This window comes from Saccopteryx bilineata, chromosome 3 (assembly GCF_036850765.1).
Source record: "Saccopteryx bilineata isolate mSacBil1 chromosome 3, mSacBil1_pri_phased_curated, whole genome shotgun sequence".
NCBI classification, from domain to species: domain Eukaryota; kingdom Metazoa; phylum Chordata; class Mammalia; order Chiroptera; family Emballonuridae; genus Saccopteryx; species Saccopteryx bilineata.
Genome location: NC_089492.1, coordinates 116,935,955 through 116,955,911, shown reverse-complemented (window position 1 = coordinate 116,955,911; position 19,957 = coordinate 116,935,955). Strand labels below are relative to the sequence as shown.

Below are 19,957 nucleotides of genomic sequence, written 5' to 3'. Positions count from 1 at the left end.
ATTGCCAAATAATACTCCATGTTATGGTTATACCACTTTCTGTTTATCAGTTTATGAACATATGGTTGTTCATACTTTTTGACTATTATGAATAATGCTATGAGCATTTCTGCATAAGTTTTTGTGTGAACATATCTCTTCACTTCTTTTAGATACTGTTTAATTTTAAAATTCAGTTTCTTACTTGCACGTTTCAAAGGCTTGGTAGCCACATGGTTACTGTACTGAATAGCATAGAGAGGAAATATTTCCATCACCACAGAAAGTTTGGAGAACAATGTTTTAGACTATGTAAAACTCACTGCCAGAAGTATAGCACTAATTAAATGTAGTTACAAATAATATAAAATGTGTGGTGCCAGCTCAGGATTGGTCCTTTGATCAACCATATCCTACACTTATAAACTAGTACAGTTCCAGGTTTTATTAGAAGTGTTATAATATAAAAACAAGTTAAAACTATCATTATAGGCTCCTCATTTAAGACATTTATTGAATACCTACTATGCACTTGGTTGGAGATAGGGAGACAAAGTTAAGGAAGATGGTCCTGCCCATAGAGAGCTTAAAGACCAGTGAGGGTTTCATTCCAAGTCCTAACTCATTCTGCCTGCGTGGCTAAAACTTTAGATGGAAAGTCAGGGGCTTTTCAGTTTTCACCCAAGGCAGAAGGAGGTAGTCACACATTATAGCAATAGCACCATAACCACTGCACCTGAAAAAGAAACAGCTTCTCCAAACTTACTGGACCTCAATTCTCCAATATCATAGGCTCAGAAATTTTCATGTATGCTTCTACCATTAGCAACTGAAAATTATAATTTTATAATGCAAACATAAAATAAAAGAGTTGGGATACTTACGTTTTGCCCATAACTTGACTGCTCTTAGGGTGAGTCTAAAAGTTTCTTTATTTGGCACTAAATGCAAAATTTCATCAGTAACTCGACATCCTGAAAAAGATAAAGCATTCATTTTTCATTATGCAACAAAACCTAATAAATTCAAATGCCCTTCTAACTTCCAGACCCTCAAATGCTAAAAAAATGTGAGGGGCCTGACCAGGCAGTGGCGCAGAGGATAGAGCATCGAACTGGGATGTGGAAAACCCAGGTTCGAGACCCTGAGGTCACCAGCTTGAGCCCAGCTCATCTGGTTTGAGCAAAGCTCACCAGCTTGAGCCCAAGGTCGTGCTGGCTTGAGCAAGGGGTTACTCAGTCTGCTTAAGGCCCGCGGTCAAAGCACATATGAGATAGCAATCAATGAACAACTAAGGTGTCACAATGAAAAACTGATGATTGATGCTTCTCACCTCTCTGCGTTTGTCTGTCTGTCCCTATCTATCCCTCTCTCTGTCTCTAAATAAATAAATAAAATAAAATAAAATGTGAGGGTTTATTTTCTCTGTCTTTGAAATTTAGCACTTATGTATGAAAAATCACTTTGCTTTTGAATAATTCAAAAGCATACAGGTAAATCAACCCACTACTAAAATAAAAGATGGGTCGGACTCTCTTTTTAGCTTTCTTCCACATTTGACTTTACTGCTAATCAAATGCCCCCAAGTTATAAAACTGTTATTATTTTAATGCAAACCTTATCCACATTGTGATTTACTATTGTGCTCTGCAAGTACAACAAAACACAATTCAGTTAAACAAAAGATACTGTAAACCAGTGGTTCTCAAAGTATAGCCTGCGGATTCCTGGGAATCTGTTAGGTCAAGTCTATTTTTATTATTACACTAAGGCTTATTTGCCTGTTTTACTGTGTTAACATTTGCACTGATGGTGCAAGAGTGGTAAAACTGCTGATACCTTAGCAGTGAATCAAAGCTGTGGCAACACTGTAGTAAGCACACAATATATATTTACTGCCAGGCATTTGTATAATATATGATAGTTAGTAGAAAAGGAACCTGTGTGGAACATGTCTGAGGTAAGCTGAACAACCTGTTTTTTCAAGGAATCCATTTTACTTGAAATAATGATTGACAAACTATGGTTAGTAATACTTGGGTATTTAGCAGATTATTTCCTGTAAACAGAACAAAGTGAGCCTCCCATCTAGGAAAACAAATGACAAAATTTATTGCCAATATTAAAATTTGAGCTTCTAAGTAGAAATTAAAATTTTGGACAACTAGCACGTGCTACTGTGAGATTTGACAGCTCTGCAATAAAGACTTTTCTGAGGAGCTTGATGATAATATTAATGAATGTGATTTTCTTTGATATTTTATAATGAAATGTAAATTAATATTGAGATGAGCCAAATAACTCTGTGAACCAGTATTTTCTAAATGATCAAGGAATGACAGTACAAAATCATGCATGGGTAAAGATCCAGTCAAAGAACAAGACAGACCAATGGATTTTTTAATGAAACAGAGTACAAAAAGCTAAGTTATATGGTTTTAGATTCAATATTTTAACTAACCCTTAAAAAAAGATCACTTTTACTCAGCAATAAAAAGGAATAAGCTACTGCTATATGCTACAAATGAAGATAAACTTTACAAACATTATGCTAAGAGAAAAAAAGCCAGACACAAAAGACCACATATTGTATAATCTCATTTATACGAAATGTCCAGAAAAGGCAAATCTATAGAAAGTATATTAGTGGTTGCTTGGGACTGGGTTTGGAAAGGGGAATGACTGCAAATAAATTGACGGTTCTTTTGGAGTTGATAAAAATGTTACAGAATTGAACTGCTTTGTACAACTCTGAATATACTAAAGATTACTAAATTGTAATCTCTTAGGATGAATCCTATGGTACGTGATCAGACCTCAATAAAGCTGTGGGAAAGGGAAAAAAGTTATCACTGGTCAAGTTTGGGTATAATATCATAGAATATACACAATTATCTGAAGTGGCTATTAAAAGACTTCTCCCTATTCCAATAACATGTCTTTAAGAGGTTAGATTCTCTTCCTACACTTCAATCAAAACGGTGGAGGCACAGTGAACAGAGCATTGGCCTGGGATGCTGAGGACCCAAGTTTGAAGTCCCGAAGTAGCTGGCTTGGGCGCCAGCTCACCAGCTTGAATGTGGGGTCGCTGGTTTCAGCAAGGGGTCACTCGCTCTGCTCTAGTCATCAAGGAACATATGAGAAAGCAATCAATGAACAACTAAGATGCAGCAACGAAGAATTGATGCTTCTCATCTCTTTCCCTTCCTGTCTGTCCCTGTCTCTCTCGCTAAAAAATAATAAGAAAACCTAGCTGTCTTCTATAAAATATTAAAAAGATTTGTAAACATTAATAAAAGCCATTGCTAATGCAAAAATGTATTTGTATTCACTTATAATGAGTTTACTATTGTTATTTTAAAATGAACCAATAAAAACTTTAAAGTTTTCTGTTTTTATTTCTGATATGGAAAATATTGATGATATTTGATGGTCAATATTAAGTATAATGCACATAAACAGAAGATCTTTGGGGTCCTCAATACATTTTTAGAGTGTAAAGGCGTCTTAAGACCAATACATTTCAGAACCATTACTACAAACATACACTGAAACAAACTTCTTTCAAAGATGCTTAAATGTAGTTAGATTACCTGTATAAAGAAAATTACATCATTGGTTTTAAACTGAGTTAGTCCAATCCCTTAAAAAGCCCATTATCAGTTCTGCAAAAAGATCTCCATTTGTTTTTTGTTTTTTGGTTTTTTTTTCAGAGAGGGCAGTTGAGATTTCTTTTAAGAAGCTTACCATTTAGGCTGCGAATACACCTTATATCAAGGCTTCTCAGTCGAGAGTCATCTCTTAGATCTAAATTATCTGATATGGTTTGTATTGCCAGTCTTGCAAAGACTAGATCAATCTTTGGAAAGATGCAAAAAAAGAGAAAAATATTATTTTCCTCCTTCTCATTCATTCTTCCCCTCTACCCACCTCAAAAAAGTAAAAAGGTTGTAATTATTAGTTTTGGAAGTTCTACCAAAACTTCAAAAGGCCTATGTAAGCAATCTCTTACAGGATAATCACTGAAAAGTTCTGTAAGGGCAATAAAACCTTCAAATTAAGGGAAAGCGCCTGACCAAGCGGTGGCGCAGTGGATAGAGCGTCGGATTGGGATGCGGAGGACCCAGGTTCAAGACCCCAAGGTCACCAGCTTGAGCGCGGGCTCATCTAGTTTGAGCAAAGCTCACCAGCTTGGACCCAAGATTGCTGGCTTGAGCAAGGGGTTACTCGGTCTGCTGAAGCCCCATGGTCAAGGCACATATGAGAAAGCAATCAATGAACAACTAAGGTGTCGCAACGAGAAACTAATGATTGATGCTTCTCATCTCTCTTCATTCCTGTCTGTCCCTATCTGTCCCTCTCTCTGACTCTCTCTCTCTGTCTCTGTAAAAAAATAAAAATAAAAATAAAGTTCTTAACAGAAAATATGTTTAAAAAAAATTAAGGGAAAGCATTTTAATTTTTACATATGTGCCAAGCAGTAAAAAATTAATACCTTATGAGTAAGCCTGACCAGGTGGTAGCACAGTGGATGAAGCGTCCGACTTGGAATGCTGAAAACCCAGGTTCAAAATCCTGAGGTTGCCAGCTTGAGTGCTGGCTCAACCAACTTGAGTGCAGGGTCACCAGCTTGAGCGTGGGATCATAGGCATGACCCCATAGTCGCTGGCTTGAAGCCCAAGGTCACTGGCTTGAACAAGGGGTCAGTGGCTCAACTGGAGCGCCCCACCCAGGCACATACGAGAAAGAAATCAATGAACTAAAGTGACACAACTATGAGTTGACACTTCTCATCTCTCTCCCTGTCTGTCCCTCTGTCTCTCTCTAAAAACAAAAAAACTTTATGAATTTCTAAACAAAGATGGCAGATCCAATACACATTTACATTTACTCCCTTCTTGACCCCTCTAAAATTACCAGCAAAATTTTTTGTTTTCGTTTAGCCTTATTTTGTTTTGAAAGATATGTCATTGGGAAGAAGAAAAATAAAAGACAACAGCAAAAATTATGAAAGCTGGAAAGTAGATGGGGAAGTGGAACAGACTCAGCAGATCTGAGAAGGCAAAGATAAAAAATGTAACCAAGAAATAAGGGCAGGAGGCTCTAAATAAATACACACATAAATAAAAATGACTATTTAGAGAATAAAAAGGTATTCTTAGAAATTAAAAATATGAGAGAAGAAATGGAAAACAACAGAAAATTTGAAAGATGAGAAAACCACAAAAAGCAGAATGAAAATATAAAGATGGAGCCTGTAGTGGAAGGGAAAAGATTAAAAGGGTGGAGGGCAGTCCTGGAGATTCAACATATGAATATTAGGAACTCCAGAAAGGAAAAGAGGAAACAAGGGCAGGAAATTCAGTGAAATCCTATACAACTTCTAAGAAGTGAAGGACAGAAGTTTCTAAATTTAAAGAGGATTACTGAATACCTAGCATATCTGATGAAAAGATATAGACTAACGTATATTATCATGAATTTCACAACTGTGAAGACTAGGGGGAAAAAATCATATAAGTGTCCAAAGAGACAAACCAGATCACATACAGAAGAAAAGGAATCAAATGGCATTACACTTCTCAACACAGCATGGAAGCTAAAAGACAATGAGGCAAGCAAGGCCTTCAAAATTGAGAACCATTATTTCCATCTAGAACACTAAACTTAACCAAACTACCTACTCTTCTTCTCTGAGAAGAGAATAAAGACATTTTTAAACATGTAATAGTTTAAAAATGTAATCTTTCTCAGAAAACTAGTGGATGAATGCCACTAATATGAAAGTCAAGAAAGAAAACTCTATGAAGAGGCAAAAGGAAATCCCAGAGTAATAGCAAAAAAAAAAAAAAAAAAAAAAAAAAGATGTCAGGATGACAGCTGTATGCCAGCCATGGAGGGTAATCAATGAGGACTGAAATAGATAAGACGACTCAGGTATTTTTTCAGGATTATGACAGAATACCTGAGAAACATATATCTCTATTTAAAAGAGATTTAGACAAATAGAGCAGGGTGGGTTTGAAGTAATCTCAATTTGTGGCTCAAGCAAACAAATTGCAAAGCAACTCCCAAGAAAACAAAATGCTACACAGCAAAGAATGGTAATCTAGATACTTTGTGCTCAGTTCTGAACATTATTTATAAGATCATAATAAAGTAAATAATAAATACTGCTTCCACCAAAATGATAATAATATAATAATGTCAGGCAATTATGGGAATTAAAAGAATAGGGTAGGAATAAAAATTAGTTCATGTACCATGTTGAGAAGTCAACAAATATGAAAGAAGTAGAGGGACGAAAGACTATTTGGTTCTTTAACCCTTTGAGTAGTACGAACGTTCATGTATGTCCTTGTGCCTCCTGACTATTCAGAGAACAATCGATTTATTTTAAAACTGTGTAAGGCAACATTAAAAAAAGGCAAATATATGTTCTTATTTTATAAATGGGTTATCAAACAAACGATTTTAAGTTAATAAAACTGTAACTGGAACTAATTTCTTTCTTTCTTTCTTTTTTTTTTTTTTTTGTATTTTTCTGAAGCTGGAAACGGGGAGAGACAGTCAGACAGACTCCCGCATACGCCCGACCGGGATCCACCCGGCATGCCCACCAGGGGGTGATGCTCTGCCCCTCCGGGGTATCGCTCTGTTGCGACCAGAGCCACTCTAGTGCCTGGGGCAGAGGCCAAGGAGCCATCCCCAGCGCCCCCCGGGCCATCTTTGCTCCAATGGAGCCTTGCTGCGGGAGGGGAAGAGAGAGACAAGAAAGGAAGGAGAGGGGGAGGGGTGGAGAAGCAGATGGGCACTTCTCCTATGTGCCCTGGCCGGGAATCAAACCCGGGACTTCTGCACGCCAGGCCGACGCTCTACCACTGAGCCAACCAGCCAGGGCTAATTTCATTTTTTGAAAAAAATTGCATTTGGGGGGGGGGGTCAGCGAGCATGAAAAAAACTCACTACTCAAAGGGTTAAAATATGTTCTTAATTGTTAAAAAAAACAACTAAAAAAAATCCTATGTGTTAAATAGTTTAACTGAAAAGTCAGAAAAATATAACACTTACTTCAATTCCATCAAATTCAAATTTTATAACAGGTACAAAGGCATCCTCTACAGCCTACAAACAAAAACAATTATATATAAGGTATAATCCTTTCTACATCCTTCCTAACTGCTAATAATGTGAATATCTTTGCTCCTACCCAATTTATATTTTAACAGAAAAAGTGAAAATGTTCTTGGTATCACATTGTAGGTAAGCACTTCTACTTTGTGACTGTGTTATGTAAGATACAAAAAGTGTCTATGATAAAGAGTTACTACTAATTGAACTTTATATTTATGTAAATTATTTCATCAATCCTCAGAAAAACCTTATAAAAATGTTATTTATTATTCTGCCTCCATTTTACAAGCTAGAAAACTAAGGCTCAGAGAGAATAGGTAACTTAACCAAAATCTAAGAGCTAATATGTGGTAGATTTCTAGATTCAAATCCAGATCTGTAAACTATAAAGTCCATGTTCTTAATTATTATTCATTATTTTAATTAGATATAGCAACTTCTTAAATAATTCAACAATCATAAGCTCTAGCTTTTACAACTATTTGTTAAGAAGTTCAAATAGTCAACCAGAGGATACTTACTCTTAAATTTCTAATGCCATCTTGATGTTTCAATTTTTCAAAAAAAGACTGAAAAAAATCAGCTCTCTCCACATGTCTTGGAGCTACACAAAGCGCATCAATGTCAGCTCCTGCAGATTAAAGTATTTATCAAGAAGAGTACACTGTGTATACTTTTGTTAAGTACACACAAACATATCTATGTAACAAAGTATGTAATGACTATAGGAAAATGTTAGTAATTAGCTCTGAACAGTAAGATAATGGGAATATTTTTCTTCTGTATTTATAATTTTTTTTATTTTTTATTTATTCATTTTTAGAGAAGAGAGAGAGAGGGAGAGAGAGAGAGACAGAGAGGAGAGAGAGACAGAGAGAGAAGGGGGCAGGAGCTGGAAGCATCAACTCCCATATGTGCCTTGACCAGGCAAGCACAGGGTTTTGAACTGGCGACCTCAGCATTTCCAGGTCGACGCTTTATCCACTGCACCACCACAGGTCAGGCTCTTCTGTATTTTTAAATTATGAACAAATAAACATTTGTTATTGAAAGTCCTTACTAGTAGAATATAGAAAAATAGTTACCTTTGGTGTGTACTCCAAGCCTGTAGGAGCCAAATGTGAAAATTTTACCACCAACAGTAGCCACAACAGAAGGTGGGAGATTCTAAAATAAAGTTAAACAAAAGGCATTCAACTGTTCAAGTTATTTAGCATAAATATTACCTAAATGCTACAGATATATACAGGAGGTCCTTGGGTTATGACATTCTCAACATACATTTCGAGTTTATGATGTTCACTCCCATAAACTTAAAAATTGACATGAGTGTTTTGGCTTATGCTGTTAGTGTCATACGTACGAACTATGTGGGCAAACACTCATTCTTTGTCACTTTTTCTGTTACTACAGTACAATGTACAGTAGAGTATATTTCAGTCTTTTTCTGTGGCTTAGTTGTGTTTTTATGTTCTAAATCAGTGGTAGTCAACCTGGTCCCTACCACCCACTAGTGGGCGTTCCAGCTTTCATGGTGGGCGGTAGCGGAGCAACCAAAGTATAAATAGATAGATTTAACTATAGTAAATTGTTTTATAAAGATTTATTCTGCCAAACTGAGCGAAAATCCAACATAAAGTACGTGGTAAGTAATTATATTATATGCTTTAACTTGCTGTAACTCTGCTTTATAAATTTTATAAAGTAAAGTTACTTTCCTACTTTATAAATCACCATTACTGTGGAACCAGTGGGCAGTTAGGAGTCTTATGGTTGGCCCCTGCAGTAAGGAGGGTATCCCCAGAGGTAAGACAAAACAAATGCATGCCCATTTCACATACACACATCTCTATCTGAAGAAAAACACTTTTTATCACTTGATCCTACTTGTCCCTTCCAATTGCCTGTCTTTGGTTCCATCATGCTCAATCACAAGGAACATTTCCAAACTAATGCACTTTCAGCTCTCTACATTATCATCCTCTTGACTAATTCCATCTCTCCTTTGGTTTTTGTGACAGATTAATTTTTTGATTCTGGCTCAGCCACATTTCTGCAAGCAAGGGGGTCATCTTGACATGATTTCCTTATGAAAGCTAATCTAATAGCTTTAATTAACATCTCTTTGATTATACTAGAATTATAATGCTTCTTTTCACTTCCCTCTAGAGCCAATTCTATTTGCCCATCAGATATTTTCACTTGGACATTATGATACACTTCAATATCCATGCCTGAAACTAGCAAAAGATTCTATGATAAACCAGGTATCCTTGCTGATTTCTCTATTTCTTTCTTTCTTTCTTTTTTTTGTGACAAAGATATAGAGAGACAGATAGGAACAGACAGGAACGGAGAGAGATGAGAAGTATCAATCATCAGTTTTTCGTAGCGACACCTTAGTTGTTCATTGATTGCTTTCTCATATGTGCCCTGACCATGGGGCTACAGCAGACCGAGAGACCCCTTGCTCAAGCCAGCGGCCTTGGGTCCAAGCTGGTGAGCCTTGCTCAAACCAGATGAGCCCACGCTCAAGCTGGCGACCTCGGGGTTTCGAAACTGGGTCCTCTGCATCCCAGTCCGACATTCTCTCCACTGCGCTATGACTTGGTCAGGCTGATTTCTCTTTCTATTCCTCAGTTTCTTTACCTATAGTCATTATCTTCTTGGTTTACAGATTTTTGTTGTTGTTGTTTTTTTACAGAGAGAGAGAGTCAGAGAGAGGGATAGACAGGGACAGACAGACAGGAATGGAGAGATGAGAAGCATCAATCATTAGTTTTTCATTGTGCATTGCGACACCTTAGCTCAGGGGTCCCCAAACTTTTTACACAGAGGGCCAGTTCACTGTCCCTCAGACCGCTGGAGGGCCGGAGTATAAAAAAAACTATGAACAAATCCCTATGCAACACTGCACATATCTTATTTTAAAGTAAAAAAACAAAACGGAAACAAATATAATATTTAAAATAAAGAACAAGTAAATTTAAATAAAAAAACTGACCAGTATTTCAATGGGAACTATGCTCCTCTCACTGACCACCAATGAAAGAGGTGCCCCTTCCAGAAGTGAGGCGGGAGCTGGATAAATGGCCTCAGGGGGCCGCATGTGGCCTGCGGGCCGTAGTTTGGGGACCCCTGCCTTAGCTGTTCATTGATTGCTTTTTCATATGTGCCTTGACCGCAGGCCTTTGGCAGACTGAGTAATCCCTTGCTCGAGCCAGCGACCTTGGGGTCTCGAACCTGGGTCCTCGGCATCCCAGTCTGACGTTCTATCCACTGCACCACCACCTGGTCAGGCTGGCTTACAGTTCTTAGTTTATATCCCTCATGTCGTCTCCTTTCTATTCAACTACCACCCCTAATTCTAGGCTATTTAGTGGTATCACAAAGCTATCCTCTTGCCCTTAGTTTTTATTTTTCCTTACTCCATTTTGTACAAAATTCTCTAATGTTCTTAAACTATTCTATTAGAACTGTTCTACTTAAAAACTTGCCAATGCATTCTTCCCTGACTACTGAGGTAAGGATCCTTGGATCCTAAGAATTTTCACTTTCTTGCCTTGTCTCCTGAATCTTCCCTTCTGAAGCTCCAACTGTCAACCTGTCAATAATCTGGTCTCTTTCTCACTGCATTTGCCATTTTCCCCTGCCTTGAATGCTTGCCCATCTTTCTTGGGTCTCTTAACACCATCTACACTGCTCACAAAAATTAGGGGATATTTTATTGTTTCATATTTGTTTTTGAAATATCCCCTAATTTTTGTGAGCAGTAGTTTTCAAAGTTCACTTCAAGTTTCACCTCTTTCATGAAGACTTCTCTATTATCTTTCCCTCCATAATGAGCTCTTTATTACCTCCCACTGTTCTTCTATTATCTTTAACCCCTTTTACACTGTATTTAATGACCTTTCTTTTTTTCTGCATGGACGTCCCATCTCTTCAACTATATTTAAATTCCTTGGAAGGTTGAGAACTTTGTCTCTGACTTATTTCCCCACAGTGCCTAGTGCAAGTTCCAAAGAATATCTGATTAACTTGGATAAAATTATCTGTATAATAGGATATTGTTTGCTACTTCCTCTGCTTAATGGATATTAATGTTTCAAGAGTATTACAAATAATTTTATAGCTATAAAGGAGTCAGTAAATTTACTGATGATTAATGTGAACCAATAGAACAGAGAAGCCAGGACTTTTTAATTTACCTTACTCCTTCATACCTTCCTACTTTGAAAAACATGATTTTTTTTTTTAAGGTGAGAGGAGAGGAGATAGTGAGGCAGTCTCCTGCATGAGCCCTGACTGGGATCAACTCTGCACCCCGTCTGGGGCCAATGCTCAAATCAACAGAGCTATCCTCAGCACCCAGGGCCAACACTGGAACCAATCCAGCCACCGGCTGTGGGAGGGGAAGAGACAGAGAAGGGAGGGGGTTAGGGGAGAAGCAGATGGCCGCCTCTCCTGTGTGCCCTGACCAGGAATTGAACCCAGGATGTCCATATGCAAGGCCAATGCTCTATCTACTGAACCACCGGCCAAGGCCATAAAACATGATTCTTGTATGATTTTGAGAAAGTAACATACTGTATCTCAGAATAAAATATTTTTGCCATAAACCTAGTAACTAAAATTTTAGATTTGTAAAAAAAAAAAAAAGCTTTGATCTGGAGTTACAGACTGTTTATCCCAAATGTGGAAAGAATATTCAAATAATCTTTGATCTAATTCAAATCCTTCAGGTTTCCCAAACTAAAACATGCATAAATGAAAGGGAATTATAATCACCTTATCCACACAATGGAAAATGTTAAAACAAATTTAAATTAAAAAAAATTTTAAGTGAAAACCAGCTACCAGTTTTTGCAGATTAAAGCACTAATATGATTAAAGTAAAATAAAAAGCAATCCCATTAATTAAAAAAAAACACATAAAAAAACCTTTGACCTTGGAACAGAATTCTACTAGATTTTTCTTTTAAATGCAAAGAAACCATGTAGTAGAAAATTAAGGTGCAGTTCTCAACAAACTAATCTAGCTCTTTTTGCAAATAATAACACATGACTTATCTTGAATGCATCTTTGAATAGGGCTGGAAGCAAAGACTCAGCACAGCTGCAATGGTTGACATAAAGACCAAACACAACAGCCTTGCCAGTTGGCTCAGTGGTAGAGTGTTGGCCTGGCATGTGGAAGTCCCGGGTTAGATTCCTGGCCAGGGCACACAGGAGAAGTGCCTATCTGCTTCTCCTCCCTTCCCCCTCTTCTTCCTGTCTGTCTCTCTCTTCCCCTCCTGCAGCCAAGGCTCCACTGGAGCAAAGTTGGCCCGGGTGCTGAGGATGGCTCTGTGGCCTCCGCCTCAGGCGCTGGAATGGCTCTGGTTGCAATAGAACAACGCCCCAGATGGGCAGAGCATCGCCCGTTAGTGGGCTTGCCCAGTGGATCCCAGTCGGGTGCATGCCGGGGTCTCTCTGCCTCCTTACATCTCACTTGAGAAAAATACAAATTAATAAATTCATTAATTAAATAAAAAAGACCATACACAAATTATGAAGCTTGTTACTCTAATTTTAATGTAATTCTCACAAGTTGAACATTTGGTTTGCATACCCATTGCAATTATGGACTGATTAGAGGGGGACAACAGGTTCCCCAAACATTTATTTATAATGCCTGAGCCCTGCCCTGGGCCTGTGCAGGTAAATGAGACAGTTCTTTTTCTTAAGGAGCTAATTACCTAGTAGCAGAGAAATAAATTTTTTGTGTGACAGAAACAGAGAGAGACAGAGAGAGGGACAGATAGGGACAGACAGACAAGAAGGGAGAGAGATGAGAAGCATCAATTCTTTGTTGCGGCACATTAGTTATTCACTGATTGCTTTCTCATATGTGCCTTGACTGGGAAGGGGGAGGGGGGCTACAGCAGACCGAGTAACTCCTTGCTCAAGCCAGCGACCTTGGGCTCAAACTGGTGAGCCTTGCTCAAACCAGATGAGCCCACACTCAAGCTGGTGACCTTGGGGTTTGGAATCTGGGTCCTCCACGTCCCAGTCCAACGCTCTATCCACTGCATCACCACCTGGTCAGGAACAAATTTTTTTTATTACTCATGACTACCATTTAACCTGCTCAGAATTCAACTTATCTGAACACTTTGATAACCCTGCTGAGAGCTCAGAAATGAGCCAACAGCCATTTGGCAGCAAAACATAAACAGCATAAAGACCATTTATTTAAACTCAATGACTATAGATTTAGCAGAGTTCCTCATAACCTTAGTCATAGTTTTGTTTAAAAGAACCAATTTTAAATATGTATCATAGGTACAGAAAGAAATAATAAAAGTTGTAAAGGAAAGAAGTCTAACAGATGTTTAGGTAATTTCTGAACCCATGCAGATTAAAGAGTAGAAAGGGACTTTGCAGAGAGACACATTAACTTTCAGCTGACTGCTGTTAAGGGTAAAATGGGAAAACTATTAAAAAACAAGCAAAAATCTTAAACGCAACAGTTTGAGCCACTTTAATCAAAGAGCTAATAGTATCATTCAGTTGAACATGCCCTACCTTATTTTTGTACAGCCAGTAAAATAATATTCATAGTGATAATTCTCAAACAAAAATTCAATTATATTAAAAATACTTCAAGAGAGCAAGAAAAATGCTATTGGTTTTAGAAGAAAAATTTGTATAATTATAAATTAGGATTTGCAAACTCCAATGTCTCAGGGGCAAGGCAGGTATGCAAATAAGGGAAGTACCCATAAGAAACACAGAAACTGACTGATAAATGACAGCTGCTGCTTCAGAGCGGGCAGGGGTGGTAGAAGCTGTGAGCCATCCCTGGAGGGCAGGAGCCCAATTCCATTCTAGCCTCTTCCACCTTCCACGAAGGCGGGCCCAGTATTGCTAGATCTGGTATTTCCCAAGAAGTCTGATATCTGGTGTTTTTTTTTTTACACAGAGACAGAGATAGAGTCAGAGAGAGGAATAGATAGAGACAGACAGGAACGGAGAGAGATGAGAAGCATCAATCATTAGTTTTTTGTTGTGACACCTTTGTTGTTCATTGATTGATTTCTCATATGTGCCTTGGCCAGGAGGCTACAGCAGACTGAGTAACCCCTTGCTCAAGCCAGCAACCTTGGGTCCAGGCTGGTGAGCTCTGCTCAAACCAGATGAGCCCGTGCTCAAGCTGGCAACATTGGGGTCTCGAACCTGGGTCCTCCGCATCTCAGTCGACGCTCTATCCACTGCACCACCACCTGGTCAGGCTGATATCTGGCTTTTTAAGTACAATCCCTTGATATTTAAGTTGTGGTCACGCAAAACATTTATGTGGAATTTTACCTAGACATTGGCTATCTCTGGGGTAAATCCTCCTTTATTATTATTTTTTTAAGATACTCAACTGTCTAGACCAATTCATTACCAAGTATATCATAGAGCCAGTTTAAATGTATTTCAAATTATCATATTTCCCCATGTATAAGATGCACTCCTTTCCAAAATATTTGGGATCTAAAAACTGGGTGCGTCCTATACAGTGGTTGTAGATATTTTTTTTACTTGCATTTCCCACTTTTTTACACTTATTGCTGAAGACAGTGATTCGTCATCTGACACAGATGAGGACAAGCTAATGGATGGAAGTTTTGACAGTGATGAGGAATTAAATGAATTTTATGATAAATAAAAGTTGAGTTCAATAACTTGATGTAATACATTTATTTTTCAAATTTCAGGACCCAAAATTAAGGTGCGTCTTATATATGCAGGCATCTTACATGTGGGGAAACAGTATTCTCAAATCCTGTATCTTAATACCATGACTAAAAGACTAGGAAGTAATGAAACTATGAATTCACTGTAGTTTAAAAGTCTTACCTTACTCTCACTAACATCGGAAATCCATTCTTTTACTAAATTGTTCAATTTACCAAGAACAACCAGCCTACAATAAAAAATAACATGCTTTAGATGAAAACAAAAACACAAACAGTATTTTAAAAATTAAACATATAGTCAGTACCTCTGTGTTGGTGTTAGGGTAAAAACATATTATATACATGTTAATACTATAACATCTGTTGATACATGGCACATCTCTTTAGCATTCTTAGGTCCCTAAGAGTTCTAAAGAGATGATAAATGATAATAGTTTTTGTTCTTTGAGCTATTTTAAAAATTCAGAAAGCCTAATAAAGTCAAAGTTACTTTCAATAAGGCTGCAAAGACCAAATGAGTTGTCAACTTTTTTTGTTTTACTATAGAATAAAATCAACTCAATGTGATAAGAGATTAGCATTCGATTATTGAAAATCATAGGTTTTTAGATAATTAAAATGGGTAAAATAATTATTGGCTAATTTTTATGAAATAATATTCTTAATAAAAGCAACTTGAAAAAAAAAGTTTGATATTAAAACAAACTTGCAACCAATGGCACATCCAAATCCATATATCTTAAAAAAGAGAGAAATAGATTTTAGGCATCTCAAAGATAACATGAAAACTGAATTCCTAGTTCTGTCCAAACTTGCAACTCCTTCAGTCTAACCCAGGTAATGAAATTCTATCCTTCAAATGCTGAGATCAAAAATCTTGGCATCATCCTCAATCCCCTCTCTCCTTTTTCTCTCACACATTCCACAGCCATCAGACAACCCTAACTTTAAAACATATCCAAAATTCTACTACTTATCACCATCACTGCCTCCCCACCCCCTCAGTTCAGGCCACCATCATTTCCTCCCTGGATTATAACAGCCTTCTAACTAGTTTCCCCAGGTCAAAAAACTTGATCCCCCTTCAGTCTATTCTCAACATAGGCAGCCAGAGACTGTTAAAACATGAGTAAATCATACGAACCTTCTGGTCAAAACCCTAATAGCTTCCTATTTCACTTGAGTAAAAGCCAAAACTTTTATAACGGCTTACATTGTCCTAAGTGACCGTCCCCTACAGACTCCTTTCCACCTTTCTTTAAGCCCATATTCTCCTGTTTATTCATTTTGCTTCAAACACTGAGGCCACCTTGCTATATATTCCTTAAACAAAGCAGGTACACTCTCACCTCCAGTCATCTACCTAGAATGCTCTTCCCTTAACAGTCCACATAGCTCCCTCATCTCCAAATTTTCCCTGAAATGTCAAGGAACTTCACTGACAACCTCCACTCCCAGCTTTATTTTTCTCAGTAGCATTTGTCACATGTAACATGTATTTTTATTTATTTTTTACTTATTTGCTAATTGTTAGTCTCCTTCCCTAACCTCCACCCTAAAATGTAAGTTCCAGAAGAACCAAGATTTCTCTTCATTTTTTCCTTTATTTAAATCCCTTGGCAGGGACATAGGAGGTACCCTGATATATGTATGTAAAATTAATGACTAAAAAGCATACTATAAAATATTTTGCATTTTTAAGTGACATACCTGTGGTTCAGTTCTTCCTCATCTTCAAACACTCCAAATGGTTTCATGGCATCAATTAGTTTCTGTGTGTAAATGTGATCAATTTCTTTAGGACATGCCAAGCTAATTGGAGAGGTGATTCCATAATGCTTTTGTTGACGCTGACTGTCCAGCACAGTGTTTCTGTTCAAGAAAAACAAAACAGCAGAAAAAAGTTAAAGCATATCATACTGATACACTGAATTTCTCAATCCACTCATTAATTTAGCTACCTTAAAGGTTTACTTATTAATACTAACAGTCACAGCAGGGACCTTTATTTTAAAAGGAAAAACGGGTATTTTGTGTTTATATTGATGAAAGGCTATTCATACTGTCTCCAGCCTTCATAATTATGATGTCTTTTTAAGCCAAAAGCAGCATGTGTTGGCATTAGGACAACTGTGCCAACACCACTCAGCTCAAACACAAAAGGCCTGAATGGGAGTTGGGCCAGGGCCACCTCCACTATACCCCATAGACTTAGTCAAGTACCATCTAGATTCAATCTCTGAAAAGCAGTCAGCCACTTGAAAGAAAGCTCTAAATAAAAAGAATGCCCCTCTCCCAAGAAATAAAAATATCACATTAGAGGGTCCTTGTGAAATATTATGGCTTTTAAAAAGAAATCAGTTAAGAGTCCTAACATTTCGTGACTCTAGTTAATTATTCCTTCATTTAGACTGGTACTCGGACCATTTTCACACTGAATAATTATCAAATGCTTTACATTAAATGGTAACATTTTATAGAATATAAGTTACCCTTAAAAACATCCTAGCCATCAGGAAATTATAGTCTTGAAGTTAGCACAACAGAATTTGAGATTTTTGGATTTACACATATTAATAATTTCAAAATAAAATTTGGGACTAATATGGGTTGCTATGCTAAACTTTTAACAATGCTACAAAATAAAAGTAAAAACAAACATATACAACTAACTAAACCTATCATCCATCTTAGCCATCCTTTCATGGAGGACCATTAACACCTATAGTAAGAATGTAAACTTAAAGAGCAGTCTTTTAAATGAATAAACTAGTGCTGTAAACAATAACACACAAAAATACAATAGTGACTGTTTCTGAATTTTAACTGGTCAATACATTAGCTTATCATATGCTCTTTGGTTAAAAATTTCTTTAGAGAGAATCAAATGGAAGATAAAATAGTCTACATACCTGAAATGACTCAAAGAAACAAAAGGGAAACATCATTACTGGTAATTTTAGTTTCTTTCTAGTATTTATTGTGCCATAGAACAAAATTTCAATTAGTTATTTCAAGTTGTACCTTCTTTAAAGATTTAGCTCTTTTACCTCTAACAGAGCTAGAGAGGTGTTTTGGTATTGTTTGTGTGTGTTTATAAGTACACGGTAAATGGGTGGGAACCAATTAATTATATATGATTATTCAATTAATCTCAACAATAAACCTGAGAGGAAGGTATTGAATAAGTGCCACTTTACAGGTAAGTACCTAAGATCCAAAAATATAGAAGAGTCAGAATTTGAACTCCAAAACCCATGATCTTTCCACCATTCCATTCTCCCTTCCATAACTACTTCAGTTTTGACACTAATTATCATTTTGGTTCCACTTATATGTATGCTAAAAAAGTTGGCTGTCTAAGGCCCCACAAGCACGGAAATTACAAATCTGTGGTTTTGAACTTCCATCCTCTAGATGGGGGGGGTGGGGGGTGGACAACCAAAAAACCAAAAGAGCAAAACATCAAGCAACAGAATCCCACATTCACTTCAACTCATGAATTTCACTTACAGGTAAACATGTAAGAGAAATTTCTGTACATATGTACAAGAAGATGCATACAAGAATGTTCACTGCCACACTGTATGTAACATTAAAAACTATTAATAGAAACAACCCAAAATAGTCACTAGCAGGAAAAGAACTAAATTAGGGCATAGCCCTACAATGAAATACAACACACCAGTTAATATGAATTATCTAGAGCTAAAAATATTAACGTAGACAAAGCTCAAAGAAGCTATGCTACACTAAAGAAGCGAGTTGTAGAATGACAAGTGTGATAATGGTCATATAAAGCTTAAAAACAAAGCCAGTTATTATGTACATTTAGGTAGTATGTAGTAATGGCATCAAAAAAACATGCAGCAATAACCATCAAAGTCAGGACTGTGGGGAACTCGGAAGAGAGAGGCGAATGGGACCAGATTAGGCGGTACGAGAATCCTTCAGATGTATTTGGAACGATTTCTTTTAAATAAAGATATGTCAGCACACACACACTATTTTGCTTTTTGGGAGAGATGAATGTTTATGTTATTCTCTGCATTTTCTCATTTTTCCTAATGACCCAAAATATGAGAAGGTACAACAAAATCTTCCGCCAAGCACGGAAACGATTTGTGACTTATCGAAGTGTGTGTGAGCAGGCGGTACAGTCCGGTAGGTGTGTTATGGGCAGGTGGGGAGGGCGAGAAGACCACGGCCTTTATTAAAGAGAAAGGAGTAGATCATTCACTCCTGAAGAACTGGAGACAGCGGGTCGGGAAGAGAGGAGGGGGAGGTAGGGGGATGGTGTCTGCGCCAATGCAGACAGAAGAGACCGGTTCAGACAGTACTGGGGGCAGGAGAGTGACCGACAATTTCTCTTCACGGACACACTCGTCTCTCTCCCGCCGCTTCTTCGTCTGGGGTCGTCCTCGGAGGCGGGACAGCTGGGGGCAGATGGGGACTCCCGGAGTCCCCGAGTCCGTGCAATGCGCAGGACTGTGGCCAGGTGAGCCGCCGGCTGTAGGGGTGGTACCCCTGCCGGCCGACCGACCGGAGCGGGGAAGGAGACCACCCGGGCTAGCTCCAGCCAGAGCACGGCAACCGAGTTCCGGGCCGACCACCTCAGCCCACCTCTCACCGCCTCATCCCCCGACCGCCGACCCCCACCACTTACGCAGACGTTTCTTTCATCGCTTCCTGCGTCTCCCTCACCCGCGAGGGTCTCTCGCTCTGGAGTCCCGTTCTTGCCCTTCCCTTCTCCCCCTGTCCACTTTCTTCTGTCGCTTGCAGCTCGCCTGCTCGCTCACTTTCTCACTCACTACGGCCGAGGTACCCAACCGGGTAGTGAAAACACTACATAACCGGCTCTATTTATGACAATACAGCGCGGCCCACGCCAATATGGCGCCGCTTCCCAGCCTGCCCCTCGTCTCGTGGCCCCGCCCCCCGAAAGCCTGGCCACGCCCTCGATCCCGCCCCCTCCTCCTTCGGGTCGCGGGAGGCTCTGCTGGCCCCGCTCACAGGAGCGCGGGAGCTGGCTGAGAATGTCCGTGGCAAGAGCTTTTGGTCTGCTTCTTTGTCTGTGGGACTGTTAATCCAGGCAAACTGCTTGGAAGGTAATTTGA

At 38.4% G+C, this 19,957-nt stretch overlaps 1 protein-coding gene across 2 annotated transcripts in view; it reads right to left on the bottom strand.

Moving 5' to 3' along the window:
- Positions 1-19,738, bottom strand: part of PAPOLG (poly(A) polymerase gamma) — a 34,268-nt gene extending 14,530 nt beyond the window's left edge. For both annotated transcript variants that reach the window (XM_066267192.1, XM_066267191.1), the window contains exons 1-8: positions 19,507-19,738; positions 16,551-16,712; positions 15,001-15,067; positions 8,199-8,280; positions 7,635-7,744; positions 7,051-7,104; positions 3,727-3,838; positions 864-953 (exon numbers count right to left, since the gene is read on the bottom strand). In XM_066267192.1, coding sequence (XP_066123289.1) covers positions 864-953; positions 3,727-3,838; positions 7,051-7,104; positions 7,635-7,744; positions 8,199-8,280; positions 15,001-15,067; positions 16,551-16,712; positions 19,507-19,523 — 694 coding nt within the window. In that variant the 5' untranslated portion in view covers positions 19,524-19,738. The remainder of the gene's footprint in view (positions 1-863; positions 954-3,726; positions 3,839-7,050; positions 7,105-7,634; positions 7,745-8,198; positions 8,281-15,000; positions 15,068-16,550; positions 16,713-19,506) is intronic.
- Positions 19,739-19,957: the final 219 nt, after the last annotated feature.